This window comes from Pseudonaja textilis, chromosome 3 (assembly GCF_049901715.1).
Source record: "Pseudonaja textilis isolate UNSWEBS1 chromosome 3, rPseTex1.2, whole genome shotgun sequence".
NCBI classification, from domain to species: Eukaryota; Metazoa; Chordata; class Lepidosauria; order Squamata; family Elapidae; genus Pseudonaja; species Pseudonaja textilis.
Window position 1 is genome coordinate 15017511 of NC_141992.1, and position 22788 is coordinate 15040298.

The 22788-nt window shown below is 43.2% G+C and overlaps 1 protein-coding gene across 1 annotated transcript in view; it reads right to left on the reverse strand.

The window, feature by feature from the left end:
• RAB22A (RAB22A, member RAS oncogene family) overlaps positions 1-22788 on the reverse strand; it is a 34947-nt gene that overhangs the window by 10833 nt on the left and 1326 nt on the right. Inside the window, exons 2-3 of the mRNA XM_026697448.2 lie at positions 17701-17780; positions 13637-13718 (exon numbers count right to left, since the gene is read on the reverse strand). Coding sequence (XP_026553233.1) covers positions 13637-13718; positions 17701-17780 — 162 coding nt within the window. The remainder of the gene's footprint in view (positions 1-13636; positions 13719-17700; positions 17781-22788) is intronic.

Here is a 22788-nt window from a genome sequence, read left to right on the forward strand (position 1 = left end):
AACAGCGGCAGTGCTCCACAATACAGAAGCCTGATGATGGCAGATGAGATTCTGCCGAAACGTTGCTACAACTTTAAAAGCACAACTACAATGACGTGGGAAAATACCCGAACAAAGCTGAATACCCCATATATGTGTGTGTGTGTGTGTGTGTGTGTGTGTGTGTATGTGTGTGTGTGTGTATAAAATGGTATAATATTCGGCACATTGATCGGCATTTTGCTAGAATATGAGGATATATAGTATAATGAATCCATTTATGATGTATCCATATAATTCCTAGAAAGCTTTATAATAAAACAAATAGAAATACAAAAAATGGCATATGATGTACAACAGCGGTGTCAAACTCGATTTCATTGAGGGCCGCATCAGGGTTGTTTTTTGACCTCAGAGGGCTGGGGTGGGCGTGGACAGGGGTAGGTGTGGCCATGGTAGGCATGGACAGCTCAACGTCACTCATGTCGGGGGCACCTGTGGTGGCCAAATGCTAAGGCAGAACTTTCCTGAGACTTTCCCTTACTCTCAAAATAATTTCCTTCTTTCCTTCCTTCCTTCTTCCTTCTCATTCCTTTTTTCCCCTTTCCTTATTTTTCCTTCCTTGCTCTCTTCCTCTTTCCTTCTTTTTTCTTTTTTTTTGTAAATTTTATTTGAGTTTTCACAAAGAGAAAAAAAAATACAAATAAAACATCTTTTTTGAAAGTAGTGTAATCCTGGGTTACATTTCTTCGTATAAACACAAATTCAGGTTCATGCTCATTTTTATATTCTATTCCATATCTTATTACTATTTTACATTTTCTCCATAGCTTCTCCTCTCTTTTAATTTTCTCAATTTTATTTTAATTATCTCATCTCAATTCAAATAATTGTATTTAAATTTTTTGTCTGTCCTGTTTCAATTATCTATTATCTTTTCTCATTAAACAAAATTTCTCCTGTAGTTACTGATTGGAGTATGACGCCTTTATATCTTCTCCCTAAAGTTGTAACATTCAGTATAATACATAACTTCCATTCGGATTCTGCTTGGTACATTCTTAAAATACGTGCTATATTCTTAAAAAAAGAAAAAATTATAAATATATATAATTAAAACAACATTCCATTCCAATTCAATTCTATCATTAATATTAATATTCATTGAAGTCTTAACATCTTTAACATTACTTTTCAATTAAATATCATACTTCTATGGGAACAATTATAAGCTTTCCATAGTTAATTCCCCTCCCTTCACTTATATTTTATAAAACATTAACTAATTAAAATGTTCCCGTTCCTTCCTAATTCAATTTTCTCATTTATTTTCACTTATTTTATTTACAAACATTGCACTAAATTACACTAACTATTTTACCCCTCATTTTAATCATACATTGTTTCCAATTTTCTAAAGTTATTTCTATTATTAATATAACAATACAATCTTATGTACCTTTACAGAATCCCTTTTTCAGTTAGATTTTCACCCATTATCTCTAAATAGGTCCTGTTTCTTTACATCTTGCTCCGGTCCTTTGTAACTTCTTTTCCTTTCCTTCTTCCCTCTCTTCTCTCTCCCCCTTTTACCCCCTTGTCTCTCTACCTCTATTTCTCTCTTCCGTATTCCCCTTTCTTTGTTGCTTTCCAGTATTATACTTATTTTTCAAATTATTTTTTTTTCTTTGGTTGTTTTTTTAAGTCTTAAATTCTCCATTCTCTTTCCCCCCTTTCCTTTTTCTTCCCCACATAAAATTGCTTGTTCATTAAAGATGGCTTCTTCTTTGTCCCAGTCTTCTTGTTTTGCAGTCATTTCTTGTTGTTTCTCATAGTTCCAAATCTCCATTTCTAAGAATTGAAAAACGAAGCCAAAAGAACCCTTCCCTTCTTGTGCATCTTCTTTGTACTTTTTAAGTTCCATTTTCAATTCATTCAGAAGTGGTGCCATTGTATAAATTTTTAAACAACCACCCGATTGATTTTAGTCATTCAAATATAATAACTAAGAATCCAAAGATCACCAAATAAACCAATACACGCAAGCTGTTTCTTTTTTGCTCTTTTTTTCACTTTCTCTTCATGGGGTTACTATTTAGTTGCAAAGTTTCAGTTAAAATGTATCTTTTAGAAGACTTGTTGAAGTTTTACTGTAGATTCTTTTTAATTCCAGGCAGTCTCCTCCCTGTTCCAGATCCTGCCCTTATTCTTTTTCTCTCCCTTCCTGCTTATGAAAAAGAAAATTTTTAATGTCCAGAAATCTTTATTATCTCTTTGGCATTTTGTTTTATTTTCAGCTTAATTGCCTATTGATGTCAAAGCGGATTTTTCCAATTTCTTATTTAAGTCTCTTAGTTGTCAGTATAGGGAAGGAGAGAGAAGAAAAAAAAAGGCAAACCTTTCCCTTTTCCCTTTCCTTCGCTGCTTCCGACTCTTCTTTGGGAGCGATGTTATTTTTTGTAATTTTAAATTCCAGGGTACCTTAGTTGTTGCTTTTACAATTTAACCCAGTGAGCCAAAACTTTCACTTCTTATCTTCTTCCTGCACATTCTTTTCCGGTCGAGTTCTCCTTTGTGGTGGCCATTTCTGACCACCGCTGCATCCGCCTTCGGGAAAGGGAGTAATGGGCAGCTGAAGAGGAGAGATTGGGCGTTGGTCTTACCTGACACGCCATTTCTAGTCGAGCTGCGAGAATCATCCAGAGAGTGGGAGGTTCTCCAGTCTGCGTCTGTGTAGGCTGGGCTTAATCATTAGGGAACGCTCCGCCCTCTGTCACATGGTCCCTTGTAGCCTCCCAGTTTATGCGAAGTCGAGAGAGGAGGAAAGTCGTCTAACTCTCATCTAACTAGACCTAAAGTAGCATTGGCTGAAACAAGGTTCCCCCAGACGGAAAAAAATAAAAAGGGTGGGGCTGGATGATCCTCGCAGCTCGACTAGAAATGGCGTGTCAGGTAAGACCAACGCCCATTCTCCTCGAGCTGCTCGGATCATCCAGAGAGTGGGACATACCAAAGCTTGGCTGTCCTACGGAGGGAATCCGTCTGGGATGGAAGCTCCCTGGGTCCTCGATGACCGCTGGAGGACTCGTCTACCAAACGAGGCCTCAGCTGACGCAAAGATGTCAATCTTATAGTGCCTAATGAAAGGGGAGGGGAAGCCCAAGTGGCGGCCCGACAGATGTCTGAGATTGGAGCCTGGGTGGCCCAGGCCGCAGAGGTGGCCGCACTCCTGGTGGAATGCGCCGTAACCCCACTGGGAACTGGCAAGGCCTGAGACGAATAAACCTTGGCGATGGTGGCTCTGATCCATCGCCTGATGGTGGAAGGGGACACCTTGTGGCCTAAGGACTTGGGCTGGAAGGAGAGAAATAAAGACTCTGACCTTCTAAAGGGTTGTGTGCGGTTAATGTATATGCGGAGGGCCCGCCTGACATCTAGGGTGTGCCATCGTTTCTCCCTTTCCCGCGAAGGATTGGGACAAAAGTTCGGGAGTGTAAGCTCCTGAGCCCTGTGGAAGGCTGAATTGACCTTGGGCAAGAAGGTCGGGTCGGCGCGAGAACCACCCGATCGGAATGGAAGATACAGAGGTCCTTTCTCACCGAAAGGGTAGCAATCTCCGAAATTCGGCAAGCCGAGGTAATTGCCACCAGGAATACTACCTTAAAGGTCAAAATTTGGAGAGAGGATTCACTAATGGGTTCGAAAGGAGGTTTGGTGAGGGCCACCAGGACCTTGTTAAGGTCCCAAGTGGGGTACCGGTGCACAACAGGGGGACGGAGGTTAGTAGCCCCCTTAGGAAGGCCCTGATACGGGGATGGTGAGAGAGGGGACCAGATTGTCGCCGGAGACGACAGTTGAGAGGGCCGCTACCTGGCGCCTCAGGGTATTAGGTGAGAGACCTTTTTTGAGCCCATCCTGGAGAAAATTCAGAATCTGGGCCACCGAAGGCAAGAGCGGGTTGACCATGGATGAATGGCACCACCTGCAGAAGCTGACCCAGGTGGCATCGTATATCCGATTGGTTGAAGGCCGTCTGGCGGCCAGGATCGTGTTAATGACCTGGTCAGATAAATTCTCCTTCCTCAACTTTTCCCGCTCAACCTCCACACGGTTAGTTGGAGCCATTGGGGCTCCGGATGTTGAATGGGCCCCTGAGACAGGGAGATCCTGTCCGGAGGGATTCTCCACGGGGGAGACACCGAGAGGTTGCGGAGGTCTGCAAACCATGGTCGCCTGGGCCAATAGGGGGCCACCAAAATCAGATCTGCCTTCTCCTGGATCAGTTTCTGAATGACCCTGGGAAGCAAAGCTAATGGGGGAAGGCATACAGGAGTCCGGGGGCCACGGACAGCGAAGTGCGTCGTGATTCTCGGCCCGGGGAAGGGAATCTGGAGAAGAACCGAGAGAGCTGGGTGTTGCAGGGGGATGCAAAGAGGTCCACTAACGGGAGACCGAAGATCATGGTCGCCTCCCTGAAAAGGGATGGATGAATGCGCCACTCGGACTGGTCCACGGTGGCCCTGCTTAACCAGTCCGCTCGGGTGTTTGAGGCCCCGAAATGTGTTCTGCTTTGATCGAGAGGAGGTGACGCTCTGCCCAACGGCAGAGTCTCTCGGCCCTCTCATCATCCGAATAGACTGGGTCCCGCCTTGCCTGTTGACATGGGCCTTGGCGGTAACGTTGTCCATGAGAATAAGGACGTGCCGCCCGCGTACCTGAGGCAGGAAGTGGCGCAGGGCCAGGTGGATGGCGTGGAGCTCCAGCCAGTTTATGCTGCAGGCCCGCTCTGCATGGGACCATTTGCCCTGTGTTGTAAGGGACTGGAAGTGAGCGCCCCAGCCGCTCAGGCTGGCGTCTGTGGTGATGACGAGACGCTGGGGATCTTTGAAGAGATGACCCCTGTTGATGGCAGGGTTGGTCCACCAGAGGAGAGACGAGAGGACCTTTGGAGGTACCTTGATGGAGGATTTTGAGTTGCTTCTGCCGGACCTTTGAAACGGAAGCAGGAGCCACTGCAGGGACCTGGTATGAAGACGGGCCCAAGGAATAATAGAGATGCATGAAACCATTTTTCCCAGTAATTTAGATAAATCTAACAGAGAAGCCCTCTTTGATCGGCGAATAACCTGAATTGAATTTCGAATACTCTGGAGCCTTTCCGGGGAAAGGAACACTTTTTCCTGCACCGTGTCAATGATGGCCCCCAAGTGGGCAATTCGGGTAGAAGGGACCAGTTGGCTCTTTTTTTGGTTGACCAGGAAACCATGGGCGTGGAGGGCGGAGAGAGTAGTCTTGGTGTCCAGCTCTGCTTGGGATTGTGAATGGGACAGGATGAGGATATCATCCAGATAGCAGTGGAGACGGACCGGGCAGTCCCTTAAGCGAGCTGCCAGGGCCGCGAGGATCTTAGTGAAAACTCTGGGAGCGGAGGCTAACCCAAAGGGAAGGGCCACTTACTGAAAATGTTGGTGATTGTATCAGAATCTAAGGAATTTAGAGTGTGAAGGCCGAATTGGGATGTGGAGGTATGCCTCAGAGAGGTCTATAGAAGATAGCCAATCTCCTTGCCTGGTACCCTGCAAAATGGATTGGAGGGTGTGCATTTTGAATTTGCAGGGGTTTAGGAAGCGGTTGAGCCGTTTGAGGTCCAGGATAGCCCTCCATCCCCCGAGGACTTGGGAACCACGAAGAGGTGGGAATAGAAACCCTGCCCTCGCTGAGAGGGGAACTGGCTGGATGGCCTGGATGGAGAGTAAGTGATGGATGGCCGCATCCATTAATTTGCGTTTGGAGGGGTCCCTAGAGGGGGAGATGACATGAAGAACTCGGGAGGTTGAGAGTTGAACTCCAGAGCGAGTCCAAACCTGATGGAGTCCCTGACCCATTTGTCGGAAGTGGTAGAATCCCACAGGTCGGCGAAATGCCTCAGCCGACCACCAATGGGGGAAAAGACAGGATTCATTTGGAGCGCCGGAAGGGTCTCCCGGAACCCCTGAAGGGACGCTTAAATCCTCCGCCCCTCCTATTTCGATCGCTCGGGTCGGAACGATCCTGGGAATATGATGCTCTATACGAGGGAGGTCTCGGGTACCTGGGGGGCAAGGGGGAATGGTAGAAGGACCGGGAGGATCCTCTTCGAAAGGGCTGAGGGGCTCGGGAGTCAGGCCTCCGAAAAGGAGGAGGAAGGAATTTCTTCTTTCCCCTAGTTTCGGCCAAGAGAGGGTCCAGGGCCGGCCCAAAGAGCTTCTCCCCTTTAATGGGGGAGGAGGCCAGCTTGACCTTGTTCTTCACATCCGCCTGCCATGGTTTGAGCCAGAGCAGGCGGCGGGCAGTGACCTGGGACGCTAACGCCCGGGAGGCGAATTTAACCGAATGGTACGTGGCGTCAGCTGAGAACTCTGCCGCCGCTGTGATTTTGGCTATGTCCTGAAGCGCCCGTGTATTGGATGGAGGGATGTGGGCCTTCAGTTGACGGAGCCACCGGATAGAGGACCTGGTAAAGAAGGAGGCTGCGGTGGCCGATCTAATTGCCCAGGCGTCGGCTAGATGAGCCCGACGCAAGGCCAATTCAGACCTCCTATCCTCGGGTTTGAGGGCCTCCAGGGGGTCACTCGGGGAGGAGGAAGAGGCGAGACCAACAATGGGCTCGTCCACCTCCGGGGTATTGAGGAGGGAGCAGAAACCCGGTTCGAGGTTAAAGAACCTCTTATCCTGTGTGGATGGGGCCGGAGGAATCCCCGTAAAACCCAGTTGGTTGGAAACCAGATCGTGGAAAATGGGAGGAGCGGGAATCACATCCTCGGCCACCACGGGCTGTTTGAACATTGCGTCCTCCGGTTCCTCCCCAGAGGAGTGGGGGACAGGGGAAGTTGAGTGGCCAGGCCCGAGGTGTTCTTGGCCTTAAACAAGATGGACTTAAACATGTGGGGCTTGAATAACCCCACAAAGGAAGGCTGGTCGGGGTAAGGCCCTCGTCCCTCCGACAACTCTGCTTCCATCGGGTCTAAATCTGAAAAGGGTTCCCCATGGAAGGTAGATCCCCATTCAAGGTGCTCCTCCTCCTCCCTGTATTGGTCTAAAATTTCCATTCCCTCCTCCGGTTCCCTTTCTGGAAGAGGGCTGGCCCCCGGGAGGGTACCTGACCAGGAGCAGGGTCCAGGGTGGGCATGGACCTAGTTGGCACCGGTACTTGCACGGGAACCGTCTTAGGAAGGCTTGATCCGGCCATCTGCTGCATGCCTTGAGCTATCCCCTGTCGAATAGCCTGCTCCATCCAAGTTCTCATGTACTCAGGCATCTCGATCGTGGGTGGGTCCTCCTGTCTCAGGCCAGCGGCCGTGGGAGTGAAGGTTGCTTCAGGCATCCGGCTGGTAGCTGGTCCAGGGGCGTGAGACTCCTGGGATGAGCTGTGCCTGGAGAGAGGGGAACAAACTGGAGGGGGGGGGGTGCCTGGAAGTAGAAGGGGCGGCTGGGGGTGATGGTTGAGTCACCCTAGAGCGCCTATCGAACTCCCTCTCTAGTGCCTTATGACGCCTTAAGGCGTCCCTTTGAGAGGCCTTAGAAGTCTCCTGGGAGGTTTCCTTAGCCTGTCTGTGCACATGATGGGACTTAGATTTCGCCTTCAAAGAATGGCGGGAGTTAGGGTTATCATCTGCCATGGTAAAACAACAGAAGTATCAAAATGAATATATAGAAATATATATATATATGTGTGTACAGGCGGTTGGCACGCCTAGGATACGACCTGGGTAAGGCCGGGTATCCAGAAACTGGCCCGCGCCCCCTTTTGGAATTTGCAATGAATAATCTGAAAATATGACCAAAAAAGGGGGAAAAAAAATTTTTTTTTTAATTTTTTTTTTTAAAAAACTGCCACAGATATAGACTTTTAATGTACAATTATATCCCACCAGGATAAGGATCCAGGAAAACACACTGCAGCGACAGTGATGGAAGCTAGGTCTCTCTAAGCAAATCTGAGAGAGAAAAAATGCCAATTGAATGAGATTGGATTACCAATGTAAGGAAATATGAAGATATTCTGTATTAGACTGAATAACAACCTGGCAGTTGGTAAAAGGAAGAGAAGCCAATCAGTCAAATCAATGCCAGCAATACAAGGCCTCAGGCAGCTTGCCCCCCCTCAGGGAGGGAGTGGCTGCTTTTCTAATTCCCCACCCTCAGATCTGCTGCGGAAGCCAACACTTAGACCAACAATTAACAGAGTAAAGAGTAAAGAACAGCTTTCTTTTTCCCCTCTGGGAGAGGGAGATAGAGAGATCAGCCCTACTAGGCCTGGGAGCCTAAGCCTAGGGCCAGCAGAACGTCGCAGCAATAGGAGGCCTGCAAAATGTCACCCGGCCACGAGGCAGCGCCCAAAATGGCGGCCGCCTGGAAATCGAAAGTGAAAGGCAAAGCGGGCGGCTCAGGGTGGGTGCGTCCTGCAAGCCACGAGGGCGAGGACGCTGAAATTGGCGTTAGTGGGGGGAAAACCAGAATAAAAAAGGCTCCAGACCTTAGAAAGGCACCAGGACAGCAAGGCAGGAAAGAAAGAAATAAAGGGCAGAGAGCGGGGGGGGTGGGGGTGGTGTTAGCGCTAAGCGCTGCTAAGCTGCCCGCCCAGCCCCCTGGGGGCGAAAAACGCACACCCCTAAGTCTCAAGACACCCCCAGAGGCTAAGGAAATAATAAGCTTAAATCAAACCTGAACTGAAATATTATCCTGCTTGAATCAGCCAAAGAGTGGGAAGCTCAATCAAAACACACAGCCTAACTCTGCAAAGGCTGGGCATAAACTGGGAGGCTACAAGGGACCATGTGACAGAGGGCGGAGCGTTCCCTAATGATTAAGCCCAGCCTACACAGACGCAGACTGGAGCACCTCCCACTCTCTGGATGATCCGAGCAGCTCGAGGGAGAAGTGGCTCTCCTCGACCCTGCTGGCGGTCTGCCCCCTCTTCACCACCTCTACGGGGTGGCTTAGCCCCGAAACCAGCCGGCTTGGGGCGCTCCAGCGGCGAGCCCAGACAGAAACCGTGCATGATCGCGGATTTCTGTCTGTCGCCAAAGTCCTTCAAACCCTTTCCTTTTTTCTTTGTCTTTCCTCTTTCCCTTTCTCCTTTCCTGTCCCCTCTTGCATGCTCAAATACAAAAGGGGAAACATTTCTCCTTTTGTTTTGTTTTTAGTTTGTTTTGCTAGCCTTCTGCCAGCTAAAATGGAGCTCAGCCCCCACCCGAGCTCCATTTTTGTTGGCACTGCGGGCCAGTCCTTTGCTGTTTCCAGGCCGGCCCCACAGGCCAGCTCTAAGCACCCTGCGGGGCTTGAGTTTGACACCTCTGATGTCGAAGAGCCGAGGTGATGCGGTTGTTAGAATGCAGTACTGCAGGCTAATTCACTGCTCACTCCAGAAATTTGAATGGCTCAAGGTTGACTCAGCTTCTATTCTTCTGAGGCTCTAAAACTAAGAGTCTGTTTGTTAGGGGCAACATGCAATTCTGTAAACCACTTAGAGAGAGCTGTAAAACACTGTGAACACCAGAAAACTAGACATAAGGACAGTTTTTTCCCCAAATGCCATTGCTCTGCTAAACAATTAATTCCCACAACACTGTCAAATTACTTAGTAAGACTGTATTACTATTATTCTTCTCATCCTTCCTAGTACCTATCTCTTCCCACTTATCACTATAACCGTGTTACTTGTATATTTACAATTTATATTGTTTTATTTGTTTTCCTTGTATGTTTTGATTGCATATTAACAAATAATCAAGAGTTGGAAGGGACCTTTTAGGTCATCTAGTCCAACCCCCCGCCCAAGCGGGAGACCCTACACTATTTCTGACAAATGGCAGTCCAATCTCTCCTTGAAAGTCTCAAGTGATGGTGCTCCCACAACTTCCAAGGGCAATCTGTTCCATTGGTTGATTGTTCCCACTGTCAGAAAGTTTCTCCTTATTTCCAGGCTAAATCTCTCCTTGTTCAATTTCCATCCATTATTCCTTGTCTGGCCTACAGGTGCTTTAGAAAATAGCTTGACCCCTTCCTTTCTGTGGCAGCCCCTCAAATATTGGAAGACCACTATTATGTCTCCCCTGGTCCTTCTCTTCCCTAGACTAGCCAAGCCCAGTTCCTGCAACGTTCATTGTATGTTTTAGTCTCCAGTCCCCTAATCGTCTTGGTTGCTCTTCTCTGTACTTTAGAAAAAAAGAGTCTCAACATATTTTTATAATGTGCTATTAGTAATCTATGTATGATTTGATTGCTTATAAGCAACCTATGACTATCAATAAGTGTTATATCTTATGATTCTTGTTGAATGTATTTTATTTTTTCTAATGTACACTGAGAGCATATGCACCAAAGACAAATTCCTTCTGTGTCCAATCATATCTGGCCAATAAAGAATTCAATTCTATCCTATTCTATCCTATCCTATCCTATTCAGCAGTATATAAGTGTCAAGTGCTATATGATAGAAGGAAAAAAGTTTCTCTCATTTGTATTTGTAACTTGAACCAATTTAAAACTTGAGGCAAAAGAACTAGAATACATTATTTAGATGTAGTAAGAGAAAAAAGATATCATAAAATATAAATTTCAATCCTGTTTACTGAGCAATTGAAGCAGATGAGTGGTATATTAGCCACTTGTAAGGAGATATTATATATGGTTTTATTACACTTCTGCCATTTTATGCAAGAAAATCAATGCAAATAATTTCTCAAAGCAATTAGGTTCAAGGCTGAGTGGGAAATTGAAGCTGAATGTTTTTTATTCTTAGTCAGACTGACCCTTTCTATAGTTGCTACAAAAGGGGAGAAGATCACAAATTCTGAGTCACAGAGCTAACAATAAATACATCACATTATTTTTGTTGCAAGAGCTGCAAGTTTTACTCAAAAAAGATTCCTCTTTTTTCAAGCATGGCAAAATCAGTTACATAAAGACATATTTTAAGAAAATAGATTCTAAAGTCTATTTTGTTATTCAGACCTGAAGATTGGCAAGAATTCTGAAGCAATTAACTACTGGTCTTATATAAAAAGCCATACTTTTACCCTGTGTTTCATACTTCAAAATCACAAAATATCTAGCAAGTAAAGAGGCAAGGACACACCTACATTTTAGGGACAGGTGATTTACTTGTTTGTTAAATTCACGACATGGAAAGGATTCAAGAGAAAACACCAAAATAAAATGGAGGACATACCAAACAGTAAAAATTATATATTATGGCTGTGCAAAACACTCAAAGGAGCACTTATAAGTGTGTTGATATAAATAACGTACGTGTGTGTGTGTGTGTTATCTCTCCTCAAAATGCTGACATGACACTGTCCTCCAGAAGGCTGGTCTTCCTGTAGTGAGGGGTTGCCCATAATCGGGGGTGGGATGCTACCAGTTCAGAACCGGTAGCTCTGAAGAACAGATGCTCTGTTTGGCCCAGAACCCGCCCGGGCTCTTGGCTGTTCTTTATTTCCTGCTTTTTCAACCTCAGCTGCTTTGCGTGGCACAGCTGAGGTTGAAAAAGCAGGAAAGAAGAGGATTTTCAAATGCTGTGCACCTGCGCATAGCGCTTGTTAGCTGTCTCGGCGGCATAGCAGAGGTTTTTAGGAAATGGTCTACATGTGCACGCAAAATGCACCTCACCAGGAGTGGAATTCTACCTGCCGGAAAACCGGCAAATCACACCACTGGCTGGACCCGTCTTGCCCCTCCCCATCCACTCACTCCTTACCTGGCATGCGTGCCATCAAACTTGCCTGCTAAGTTGCTATTTTTCCTCCCCCACCCCCAACCATCAACTGTTCTGCTGTATTGGGAGATTTAGATTAGCTAGAAAGCAGGAAATCATTGGATTTCTTGCTTTCTAGCTAATCTAAAAGCAGAGCTGAGTCTGAAGCTTCTATTACTCAGTGCAGACTTAGGTAGCAGATGGCAGAAACAGATCTCTAAGTGAATATGTGATTCTGTGAGCAACTCGATCTGCCTGCCTACTCTATCTGATTTTGGGTAAAAGTTGCTCTTTTTTAAATAAAAAATTCAATATTTACATACATGGTGTGTTGTGAGTTAATTTTATGAGTTTGCTTGCAAGCAAATTTTATGTGACAGACTCAGGTAGCCAAAGGCAGAAAGATAGATCTCTGAATCTGATTCTGTGAGCAACTCAATCTGCCTGCCTGCTTTGCCTGATTTTGGGTAAAAGTTGCTTTTTTTTAATAAAAAATGCAATATTTTCATAAATATTTATAATGTATGGTATTCAGCTTTGTTTGGGTATTTTCCCACGTCATTGTAGTTGTGCTTTTAAAGTTGTAGCAACTGAAAGTCTGACTCACAGACGAACATAATACAGAAGCCAGATGATGATGGCAGATGAGATTCTGCCAAAACGTTGCTACAACTTTAAAAGCACAACTACAATGACATGGGAAAATACCCGAACAAAGCTGAATACCATACATGTAAGTACCCGCGAAAACTTAAGAAAACAAATATTTATAATATTTACATACAAGCCACGCCCAGCTAGTTACATGACCACCAAGCCATGCCCAGTCAGCAAGCCACCCCAGCCAGTCACATGACCACTAAGACACAACCACAAGTTAGGCCACACCCACAGAACCGGTTGTTAAGAAATTTGAATCCCATCCTGCCCTTAACGTAGAGTTGCTTTGCTAGCAGCTCCAGTGGACTACTATCTACACATATACAAAAAGTTGATCAGGGAAAAGGCCCCAAAGCAGCTCTGTATTCAAGAGGAGCCAACATGTTTTGTGAAATGCCTCTTCAAACGCTTTGCGTACAGCTTCCAAGAAAGTCACAGGTTTAGATCCATACATTGGGGGGGCAGGGACCCTAAGTGGGCAAATATTAATGAAGCACAGAAAAAGGCTTCCTCAAGCAGGACATCATTTAAGTGAGCAATGGAGACTTCGTCTTTAGATATTTTTTTTCTAGAAGATATAATTACATCACCAAGGGGGTGAAGCTAGAATTTTGATCCTGTTTTTTACTGGCAAATGTTAATTCAACTTACTTAAAGCCACATTTCCAAGAATGGGGAAATGAAAATCGTAATGATTTTAAAATAGCAATTGTAAGAGGAAACGTAATCATCCTTCTGCTATGAGTCTAAGTTCACATGCTATACCATGCCCAGGCTGTCTTATCGTTAAAGACGCATCAAACTTTCTGTAATACAAGAGATAAACAGAATACATACAGCTCGTGTGGATCCATGCCCTATAGAGTAATTACTAGTATACATTTAAATAAGGATACCTTTTTCCTATGCATTTTCTACTATGCATCCAATTGTTTTCTAATTCATTCTTATTTTCTCTTAATTCATGGACATATTAAGAATAAGACTATTTTTTGAATTTGAAAAAAAAGTACTGAAAGGTCAATGAAGCAGGGAAATAATATATCTATTAAGACATTTATCTATCCTTTATCTCATGGTATCATTTCACAAAACAATGACGATGATTCTGAAATTCCCTATTACAACATCTATACAATATCTAAGAGACTCCTGCTAATTAAGATGATCATTACAAAAATCCCTTACAATAACAGCCAACGATAAGTAGGTCACAGAGAAAGATGTCAACCCCCATTTAGAAATGCTTTATCTACTTACTCGTTCTTGTCCGGCTGTATCCCATATTAGGAACTTATGTAATTCATTCTGATACTGTACTGTCTTGGTCATGAAAGACGCGCTGAAAAGAATGTTATGTATGAATAAACCATAAAACAAAGAAAGCCCTGAACTGAAAATCAATATATTTCTCATAAAACATATTTTTAGATTAATTTTATAACTTTAAAGATGGAAGGGAAGGAAAAATGTGTGTATTTCATGTTTTCTTTATCTAGAAGTGAACATATGAGACAAGATAAATGCTTTAGACCAGCGTTCCCCAACCATTTTGGCTTCGTGGATCAGAGGGGGTGAGTGGGGGTGGATGGTTTTGCACATGTGCCGCTTTCACAAATACAACTTCGTGTGCGTGCACACATGTGCGCTCACCCACCACTTCCATGGCCTGGATACGAACAGGTTGTGACCCGGCACCAGGCTACGAACCAGGGGTTGGGGACCCTTGCTTTAGACAACTAAAATTGATTGAAGTATCCATTCTGTTTTCTTTTCATAACAGATCTTAAAGAGGGAGGAAAGTGCACAAAGTTCAAGTTACTTCATTAGTGTTTATATTACAAGACTGGTTCCTTTTTTTTATTACTAGGAAGAGCTACATGGGACAGAATTTTGCTAAAATTGGGCACAAGAAACTGCTTATTCGTTTTCTTAAAAGCCTCTATTTACGCCATTTCAATTCCTACTGGACCTATTAAATCAAAGGCATGATACATCTACATGCTTTGCTTAGTAAAACAGAAACATCTCAATTTATTATCTAAGGTAAACATTGCCCAATGAAAACTTTAGCAAAGTTATCCTCATGAAACCAACACAAAACAGAAACTGGAACTAGAGGGCAAAATAAATTGATATAACATACTTTTAATGTTGTAATTTATACCACAAGAATGGAAGGACTGCCATTCTCTACCAATTATATAATGGTTTGAATTGCTTCTCATTGCATACTTGAGCAGCATTCAATTACTCAAGAGTCTAGAGTGGAGGAGGATTGTTGAGCAATTTTGCCTGAGTATACTACTCTATAAGTTAAAAGGTCCACTTTCTTTTCTTTTAGACAAATTGATTCAACTAAACAATTCCATAGTATGATATAAATACACGGTTAAGACTATTTAAATAGGCCATGAGCAATAAATATTCACGCAAATTTTTATCTTTTTATTTTCTTTAGCAAATAGCAACATTAAAAACCCTAAACGTAGATGTAGTTTTGTGTATCTTTAATCAGAACAATATGGTTATTCTTGGTATCGCTTGTGAAATGAAAATTTGTTTCTTGGCATTGTTAAAATGTGAGCAATCATCCTAAAGATGCAGAATAATATCTTCAAACTTTATTAAGTGGTTTTTATTGCAAAATTACTAAGCCACATTTCAAATATTGAACAAAATTCATGATTTATAAAGTGATATGAGTTTGGAAGGAAAACATCTGTAACCACAGTTTTCAAAGTCTCTGGTGTCTTCAACTGAAGGAAAACAAATGTGCGGGATTGCCTATTGTTTAGAAGGCATTTGGGGAAAAAATGATACCAACTAGTTATATGGATTTTTGAAAGGTCAAAAATAAATGATTTAATTTTACAGAGTTCAGGATACAGGATATACAGGATACAGGATATACTTCACAGGATGAGAGCCAGTTTGGTTTAGTGGTTAAGGTCCATGGCTAAAAACCAGAAGACTGTGAGTTCTACTCCCACCTTAGGTATGAAAGTTGGCTGGGTGACTTTGGGCTAGTCCATCTCTCTTTTATCTCACCTCACCTTACTGGGATGTTGTGAGGAAAACAGGAAGAGGATGTATTAAGGATATTTGCTGTCTTGAATTATTTAAAAATAATAAAGGTGAGATAAAAATAAAATAAATTCAGATTCTCCACGTATCTATGTGTACTGTGACTGAATGTGGAAATAAGATGGGATGGGGTGGATACTGGAGAAATAGGCACTTGTGGTTGATCATACAGGAAGCCTTTCAGTCTTCATATAAGCTAAGAAGTGGAAACCCATCTTACATCAATGACATTAGAAGATAGGATGTAACCAAGAAAAACAGAAGTATTCCAACTATTAAATTATGTTAAAATTAGCACTTTAAACAAATGAAATTTAAATTGTAAAATTGGCTTTATATAGAATGTAAATTTAAGATTTAAATTTTTCTGAAATCTTTATGGCAATGTTGGTAAAGTAATGGAACAGCCACTAATTTGCATTCGCAATCCATTTTCTAAAATAATTTTCTGTACTGCTCTCAAAAATGGTTTAACAAATATTCAGTTCATTGAAATAATTTATATGGCTGCTCAATTAGCAGATTTCGCAACAAGGATGTACATAGAATTAAAACCACAAAATAACTAACAAACATAAAAAACACAAGAATCACGTCACAATATATTGTAACATAACCAAGACTGTACCATAATCATATTTAGGATGGACTCATTCAAAGTTCTATCTCAATGCTCTGAATCTGCAGTAGCAGTCTGACAAGTACAACTTCTATGCTAAGTATCTCCAAAACAGGAGATGGCAAGTTCCATAACCAAATAGACCAAATAGCTTATAGTAATCTAAAATGTGTTATGGTACAATTATTTCTCAAAAACAATAGAATATCAATAATTAAGTTATTATTTCTAGGAATTATTGTAAATATTTGTCTTCATTATTCCTATAGAGAGTAAAATTAAGAAGGAATCCATTTTGCTTTTTTCAAGGGAATTCTTTGAGTTCTCACTTATTCTTCAGTTAGAATGATTTATCACAAATCCTGTATGGAAATATTATTTTATAGCATTTCATCCAACAATCAGTTCATTGGCAGTAAAAGTCATCTCCACTGAAGTTGCACTGCCACTAATCAACTCTTTTATCATTAAAGGCAGATAATTGATTAATTGTGCAGGATAGCTGACTCCAATATAATACCTCACCAGTTTCATTCAGTGCTGATTGGGTGAGGTCACATTATCAGCCTCTGACTTGTGGTGTGCAATAGGGCTTGACACTCTCTCCTTTTATTAACATCTACATGAAACCACTGGATAAGGTTAATGTGCTGATGATATCCAATTACACATCTCAGTCTTGATTTGACAAGATCACACTGTCCTGATCCAGTGCCTGCCTGTATAGGCCTGGATAGAACAGTCTCGAGTTCAATCCTACAAATCAAGAATTTTATTTCTTTGACATACCCTCCCTCGTTTGGGGACATTCCGTCTAGTCATTCATTATACTGAAGTTCTCCATGAGAGACTATTGTGGAATCTGAGGGGTCCTCTTGGGCCTTGGCTGAGACAGCCTTCACACAGGTTTGCCAGTTACACTTGTTTCTGCACTGGGAAGTCTTTCAGATAGTCACTGAAGTCTTAGTTACCCCCGATCTGACTATTGTAATGCAGCCTATATGTGGCTACCCTTGAAGGCCACTTGAAAAATACAGGTGGCCCTGAATATAGTGGCATGTGCAATGATGTCTCTGCTGCTTTGAGAGCTACAGAGAGCTAGTTGCCACTTGGTTTCTAGGTGTCATTCAAGATTCTGGTTATCACCTATAAAGGCCTTCCTGCCATAGAGCCTGGTTACTTGGGGGAAACCATCTAACTACACGTGCCTGACTATGTGGTAGGGTCAGCAAGTTTAGTATATATTCCCTTTTATTACTTTAACTAAAATATTTAATAAAATTATGAAAAAACCACACACTTTATGTAATGCTTAGCTTCCTAGCTCATTGTTTTATATGAAACTTCTATTTTTTAAAATATTATTAAACTTCTACTCTGCCCATCTTGTCGAGATGATTCTACCCAGCTTACACTCATAAAATTATCCCTAATCCTAACCTTAAAACAATAAATAAAAACCAAATATTTAAAATTCAGATAAAATTCAATTAATCAAGATGGGAAAAGGAATAAAATGTGCATGGTGGGGCTCAGTCTAATTCATTAGCCACTTCCAAGATGCCACTCCCCCTTGGGGCCCCAGCCCAGCAGGCAGAGGCAGGTTTTAGATACTTACCCAATTGTTGGATTGATGTTTGGATCAAAGCTGTCTTCTACAAAGCGCCATACAATGCTTGATTTGCCCACACCTGTGTCCTTAAAGAGAAACGAAACAGGTAATTTTAAATTTCAATCTTCCTATCTGTATTTCTAGAAGCAGCATTTTCCATCCAACTTCTATGAATTTAGATAAATCAGTTTCTTTTCCCCAAAAAAATCTTAATCTAAAACATTACCCATTGAATAATAAAAATGCCTTAAATCATTTGAAACAATTAAAGAGATAAAGAAGGATTCTTAAAATCTCAACTAGCAACTTCTTGATACCTGAACAAGAGACATTACAAAAATTTGATTAGCGACCATACAAAGTTACAACAGCACTGAAAAAAGTTACTTATGACCATTTTTCACGTTTGACCATTGCAGCATTCCCCTGCTCACCTGATCAAAATTCAGATAGTTGGTAACTGACTCTTATTTATGATGGTTGCAGTGTCCCAGGATCAAGATATTTTTTGGAAAAAGAAATCACCTTTTGCGACCTTCTGACAAGCAAAGTCAATGGGGAAGTCAGTTTCATTATTTATTTATTTATTTATTTGATTTGTATTGCCGCCTATTCGCCATGGCAACTCAACAACCATGCTATTAACAACTGCAGTGATTCATTTCAAAATGGTGGCAAGAAAGGTCATAAAATGGGACAAAACTCACTTAACAAATATTTCACTTAGCAACGGAAATTTTGAGCTCAATTGTAGTTGTAAGTTGAGGGCTCCTGTACCTTATTTGAATCTATTACTGTGTTTCTCACAAAATAAGGCCAGGCCTTATTTTTTTTTGACCCCCGAAAAAACGGCTAGGCCGTCTTTTGGGAGGTGACTTAATTCCCCCCCTTGCATCCTTGGGTGAGCGGGCAGCGACAGCTTGGATGTTGACCTCAGTGTTGGTGGGGCACTTCATATCAGGAGACCTTCCGCCACCCTTGCTTTTCCTTCTCCTTTGCTGCTACAACAAAGACTCCCCGGCCCTTGAGGACAGCCCAACCCCATGTGGGGAGGCGAATCTCCTCGGGCCGCAGTGCAGGATTGGCCCACCTCAGGAGAAACACCCAGCCACCATCCCTGCCTGGTGCCGGGCAGAGCACAAAGAGCTTCGCCTGGGGCGTCCAGTGCATCTGACAGGCGGGCCCTCCTTCCCGGCAGCAGAGCTCTCACCAAGGCAGCAAGCGCCTTCCTGCCAGACCCTCCGCTCATCCTGCCAGGGCCATGCCAGAGCCGTGCGGGCTGGGCAGAGCCAGGAAAGCGAGCCGCGGGTGCCCGAGGCAGTGATAGCGCCCACCCGTCTGCGGATAGGAAGGCGAGTGATGGCAGCGCTGCTTCCTTTGCCGGTGGAGAGAGCCCAAAGCTGCCTGTCCTTTCCACCCCTCACCCAGCCTGTCCCTGTCCGTATGCATCTCCAAATGCGTCAGCAGCTCCAAATGCTGCAGTGGAACGGGCATCAGGCAGAGGCACTGACTCAGCGGGGCTCAGCTCGGAGGACGCGGCGCAGGCCGTTACCTTGCCTTCTTGTCCATGGATGGGTGGGTGCTATCACTGCCTTGGGCGGCCTGTCCTGGTGGCCCTTTCGGGTTCGGGCTGGAGGTACTTGGGAAGGAAGCCAAGCTTGGGTCGGCCCGGCTCTTTCGCTTGGCAGGCGGGCACGCACCCCCGGCTTGCTTTCCCAGCTCTGCCCAGCCTGCACGACTCTGGCGTGGCCCTGACAGGATGACAGAGGGTCCAGTGGGGAGGCACTTGCTGCCTTGGCGAGAGCTTTGCCGCCGGGCAGGAGGGCCTGCCTGTCAGCTGCGCTGGGCACCCCAGGTGAAGCTGTTCGCACTCTGCCCGGCGCCAGGCAGGGATGGCGGCTGGGTGCTTCTCCTGGGGTGGGCCGACCCTACGCTGCAGCCCCGGGAGATTCGCCACCCCACGTGGGGTTGGGCTGCCCTCTTGGGCAGAGGAGTCTTTGTTGTAGTGGGGTGTTGTTTTTAAAATAATTGGCTTTACCTTTGAAGGCAAAGGGAAGGCGGCGATAGGAGCGCTTGAAGCCGAGTGTCTCTGCTGGGCTCCGGTTGCAGGAAGGAGCCCTGGTTGGCTGCGCATGGCTACGCCAAACACCGCAGCATTGCTCTAAACGCCGCAGCAGCAAGGGAGAAGGGAAAGTAATGGTGGAGGAAGGTCTCCTGATATGAAGTGCCCCACCAAATGCAGGCAGCACCATATCCGGGTATGCAACAAAAGTACTTCCTAACAGCAAGCCCCCCGCCATCCCCCCACATTTTGCATGTTTAATATAGGCCTTAATTTGGGGGGAGGGGCTCAATTTGATTTTATGCCAATAAAGCATGCTGGGCCTTCTTATGGTGGAGGCCGTATTGTTGGAGAAACACGGTATAATCAACAGTCTAAGGTAACATAGAGTAATGATTTTATTTATTATAAAATTTATAATAATAACGATTGAGCAAAGCTACCATTCTATGCAAACACTTTGAACTTTCTGAGTAAATATGCATTAAATTGTCATATTATTTTGTTCTGTTCAATATGAACAAAATATGGGCTATATTTTGCAGATGATACAACAGTGGTAGCACTCATCTCCAAGGGGGATGAGTCTGCCTACCGAGATGAAGTGGACTGGTTGCTTTCGTGATATGGAGACAATAACTTGGTCCTCAACACCAATAAGACCAAGGAGCTTATAGTGGAGTATAGAAGGAACAGATCAGACATCCAGTCCTTGCTTATCAAGTGGAGCAAGTGGCCAGTTTTTAAGTTTCTGGGTGTTACCATAAAAGAGGACCTGACCTGGGGTGCTCACATTGCAGCACTGGTCAAAAGGGCCCAGCACAGATTATACTACTTGAGACTTCTCAGAAAACAACAACTGAATGAAAAACTGCTGGTGACCTTCTACCGCTGCACCACAGAGAGTATCTTAACTTATTGCACCTCTGCATGGTTTGCCAATTCCACAGTGGCAGATAGGAAAGCACTCCAGAGAGTTAATGTCATTGCCCAGAAGATCATTAGTTGCCCTCTCCCCTCTTTGGAAGAGCTTTATACTCCCACTGCCTTAAGAAAATTCAAAACATTCTGAAAGAACCATCTCATCCTGGGAACCCTTTTTTGAACTATTAGCATCTGGCAGACAGCACAGAATAATAAAAATAAGCACAAATAAGCTGAAAAACAGCTTCTATCCCAGGGCAGTAGCTCTTTTGAATTCTACTGTATACTGCAGTGTTAGTGTGATGTTGGGGTTTTAGGCTCAATGTGTGGAGGGTGAAGGTGTGTTTGTGTTTATTTTCATGGTCATGATGTGCACTGAAGATGGTGTTTGATTTCGTTGTAGAAGTGCAATGACATAAACTAAACTAAACTAAACTATAGATGCACTCATAATTAACTTTACTCAGTGAACCCAACTTTCTGGACCATATAAACACAAAGGCTATTGAACTGATGCTGCAAAACTCCAAAAGTAGCAAGTAGTTAAATGGCCTTCATATTTTCTATTGCTAGTGTTTTATTTTAGATAACATTCTATGGTTTCCCAAATAAACATTTGCCATGTAAACATAGCAACATACTTTACTAGAGACTATTTTCAACAGCTATATAATGATCCACCCTAAAAATATGTCTACTAAACAACTGGGATAGGAAAGAAGGTGTTTTAGGTATTTCAAGGGTGTTAGTAAAAGGTGTTGTTATTCATTCAACCTCTCCCTATTTAATGAAAGGTTATGTATGCATTCATAAACCTGAGGAGGGAAATCATTAAGAAGGTATGGTTTAAGTATTTGAGAAAGTACAGTGATGTTTCTCTAATTATTTTTGTGTACAAGTATAGACAAGCTAAACTGGACAAAAAGCCTGCTTTTTTTCACAAGTGAATATCCGATGCTCATGTTGCATCTATGACTTCATTTATTTATTTAGATGGGCGCCCAATCTCTTTCAGTGACTCTAGGCAGCTTACATAAAATTAAACCTCAATATACAAAGAGTAAAAACAATAACCCCCTCCATCCCCATTATTAACAGTAATGTCATGATTAGGGAGCCTGTGGCTTGAGCCTATGGTCAAACTTCATGCCACAGTTAAAGTTTTTTTTTAAAAAAAGTTTAAAGTGTAGTAGTTAAGGTGATAGGCTAAAAACCAGGAAACTGAGTTGTAGTCTTCCTTAGACATGAAAACCGGCTGGGTAACCCTTTTAATCCAATCCATATCACATGATTGTTGTCATTGGGTAAATAGGAGGAGGAGCCTTCAGTTATATACAGAAAAGGCAAGACAAAATAATAACATGGATACATTACAATATCCTAGGTTCTTAAGAACTTGAACTTGGTATGAAAGCCAACACTAAAGAACTGGCAGCTGTGAGTTCATATTTTTGTAAACAGATTATAATCATAGCTTTAGCTGAAGATTCTGGGATTCAATAATGCTGGTATAGCTAGTCTTCAACTTAGGGCCACATATGAGTCCAAAATTTATGTTGCTAAACAAGGCAGCTAAGTAAGTTGCACCCCATTTTACAACTTTTTACCACAGTTAAGCAAATCACTGCAGTTGTTAAGTGAATCATATTAAGTGAATCTGCCTTCTCCCATTGACTTTGCTTGTCAAAAGCCAGTTAGGAAGGTTACAAATAGTGATCACTACCCCAGACAGTGCAACTGTCAGAAATACATGCCAATTGCCAAGTGCCTGAATTTGATCACTTGACCATGGGAATGCTACAATGGTTGGGCGAAAACCAGTCCTAAGTCATTTTTTCAGTGCTGTTGTCATTAAACGAATGGTTAAGTCAAGAACTACCTGTATTTCTAAAGAAAAAGGAAAGGTATCTTTCTGTTTGTTTCCATGTTCTTAAAAACACACATTTTTCTCCATTTAAATGAAAAATATATAACATATTCTGCCTTGTTCTATACAGGTAGTCCTTAACTTATGACCCACACTTGAGTCCAAAATTTATGTTGCTAAGTGAAATATTTGTTAAGTGAGTTTTATCGCATTTTAAGGCCTTTCCTGCCACAGTTAAGTG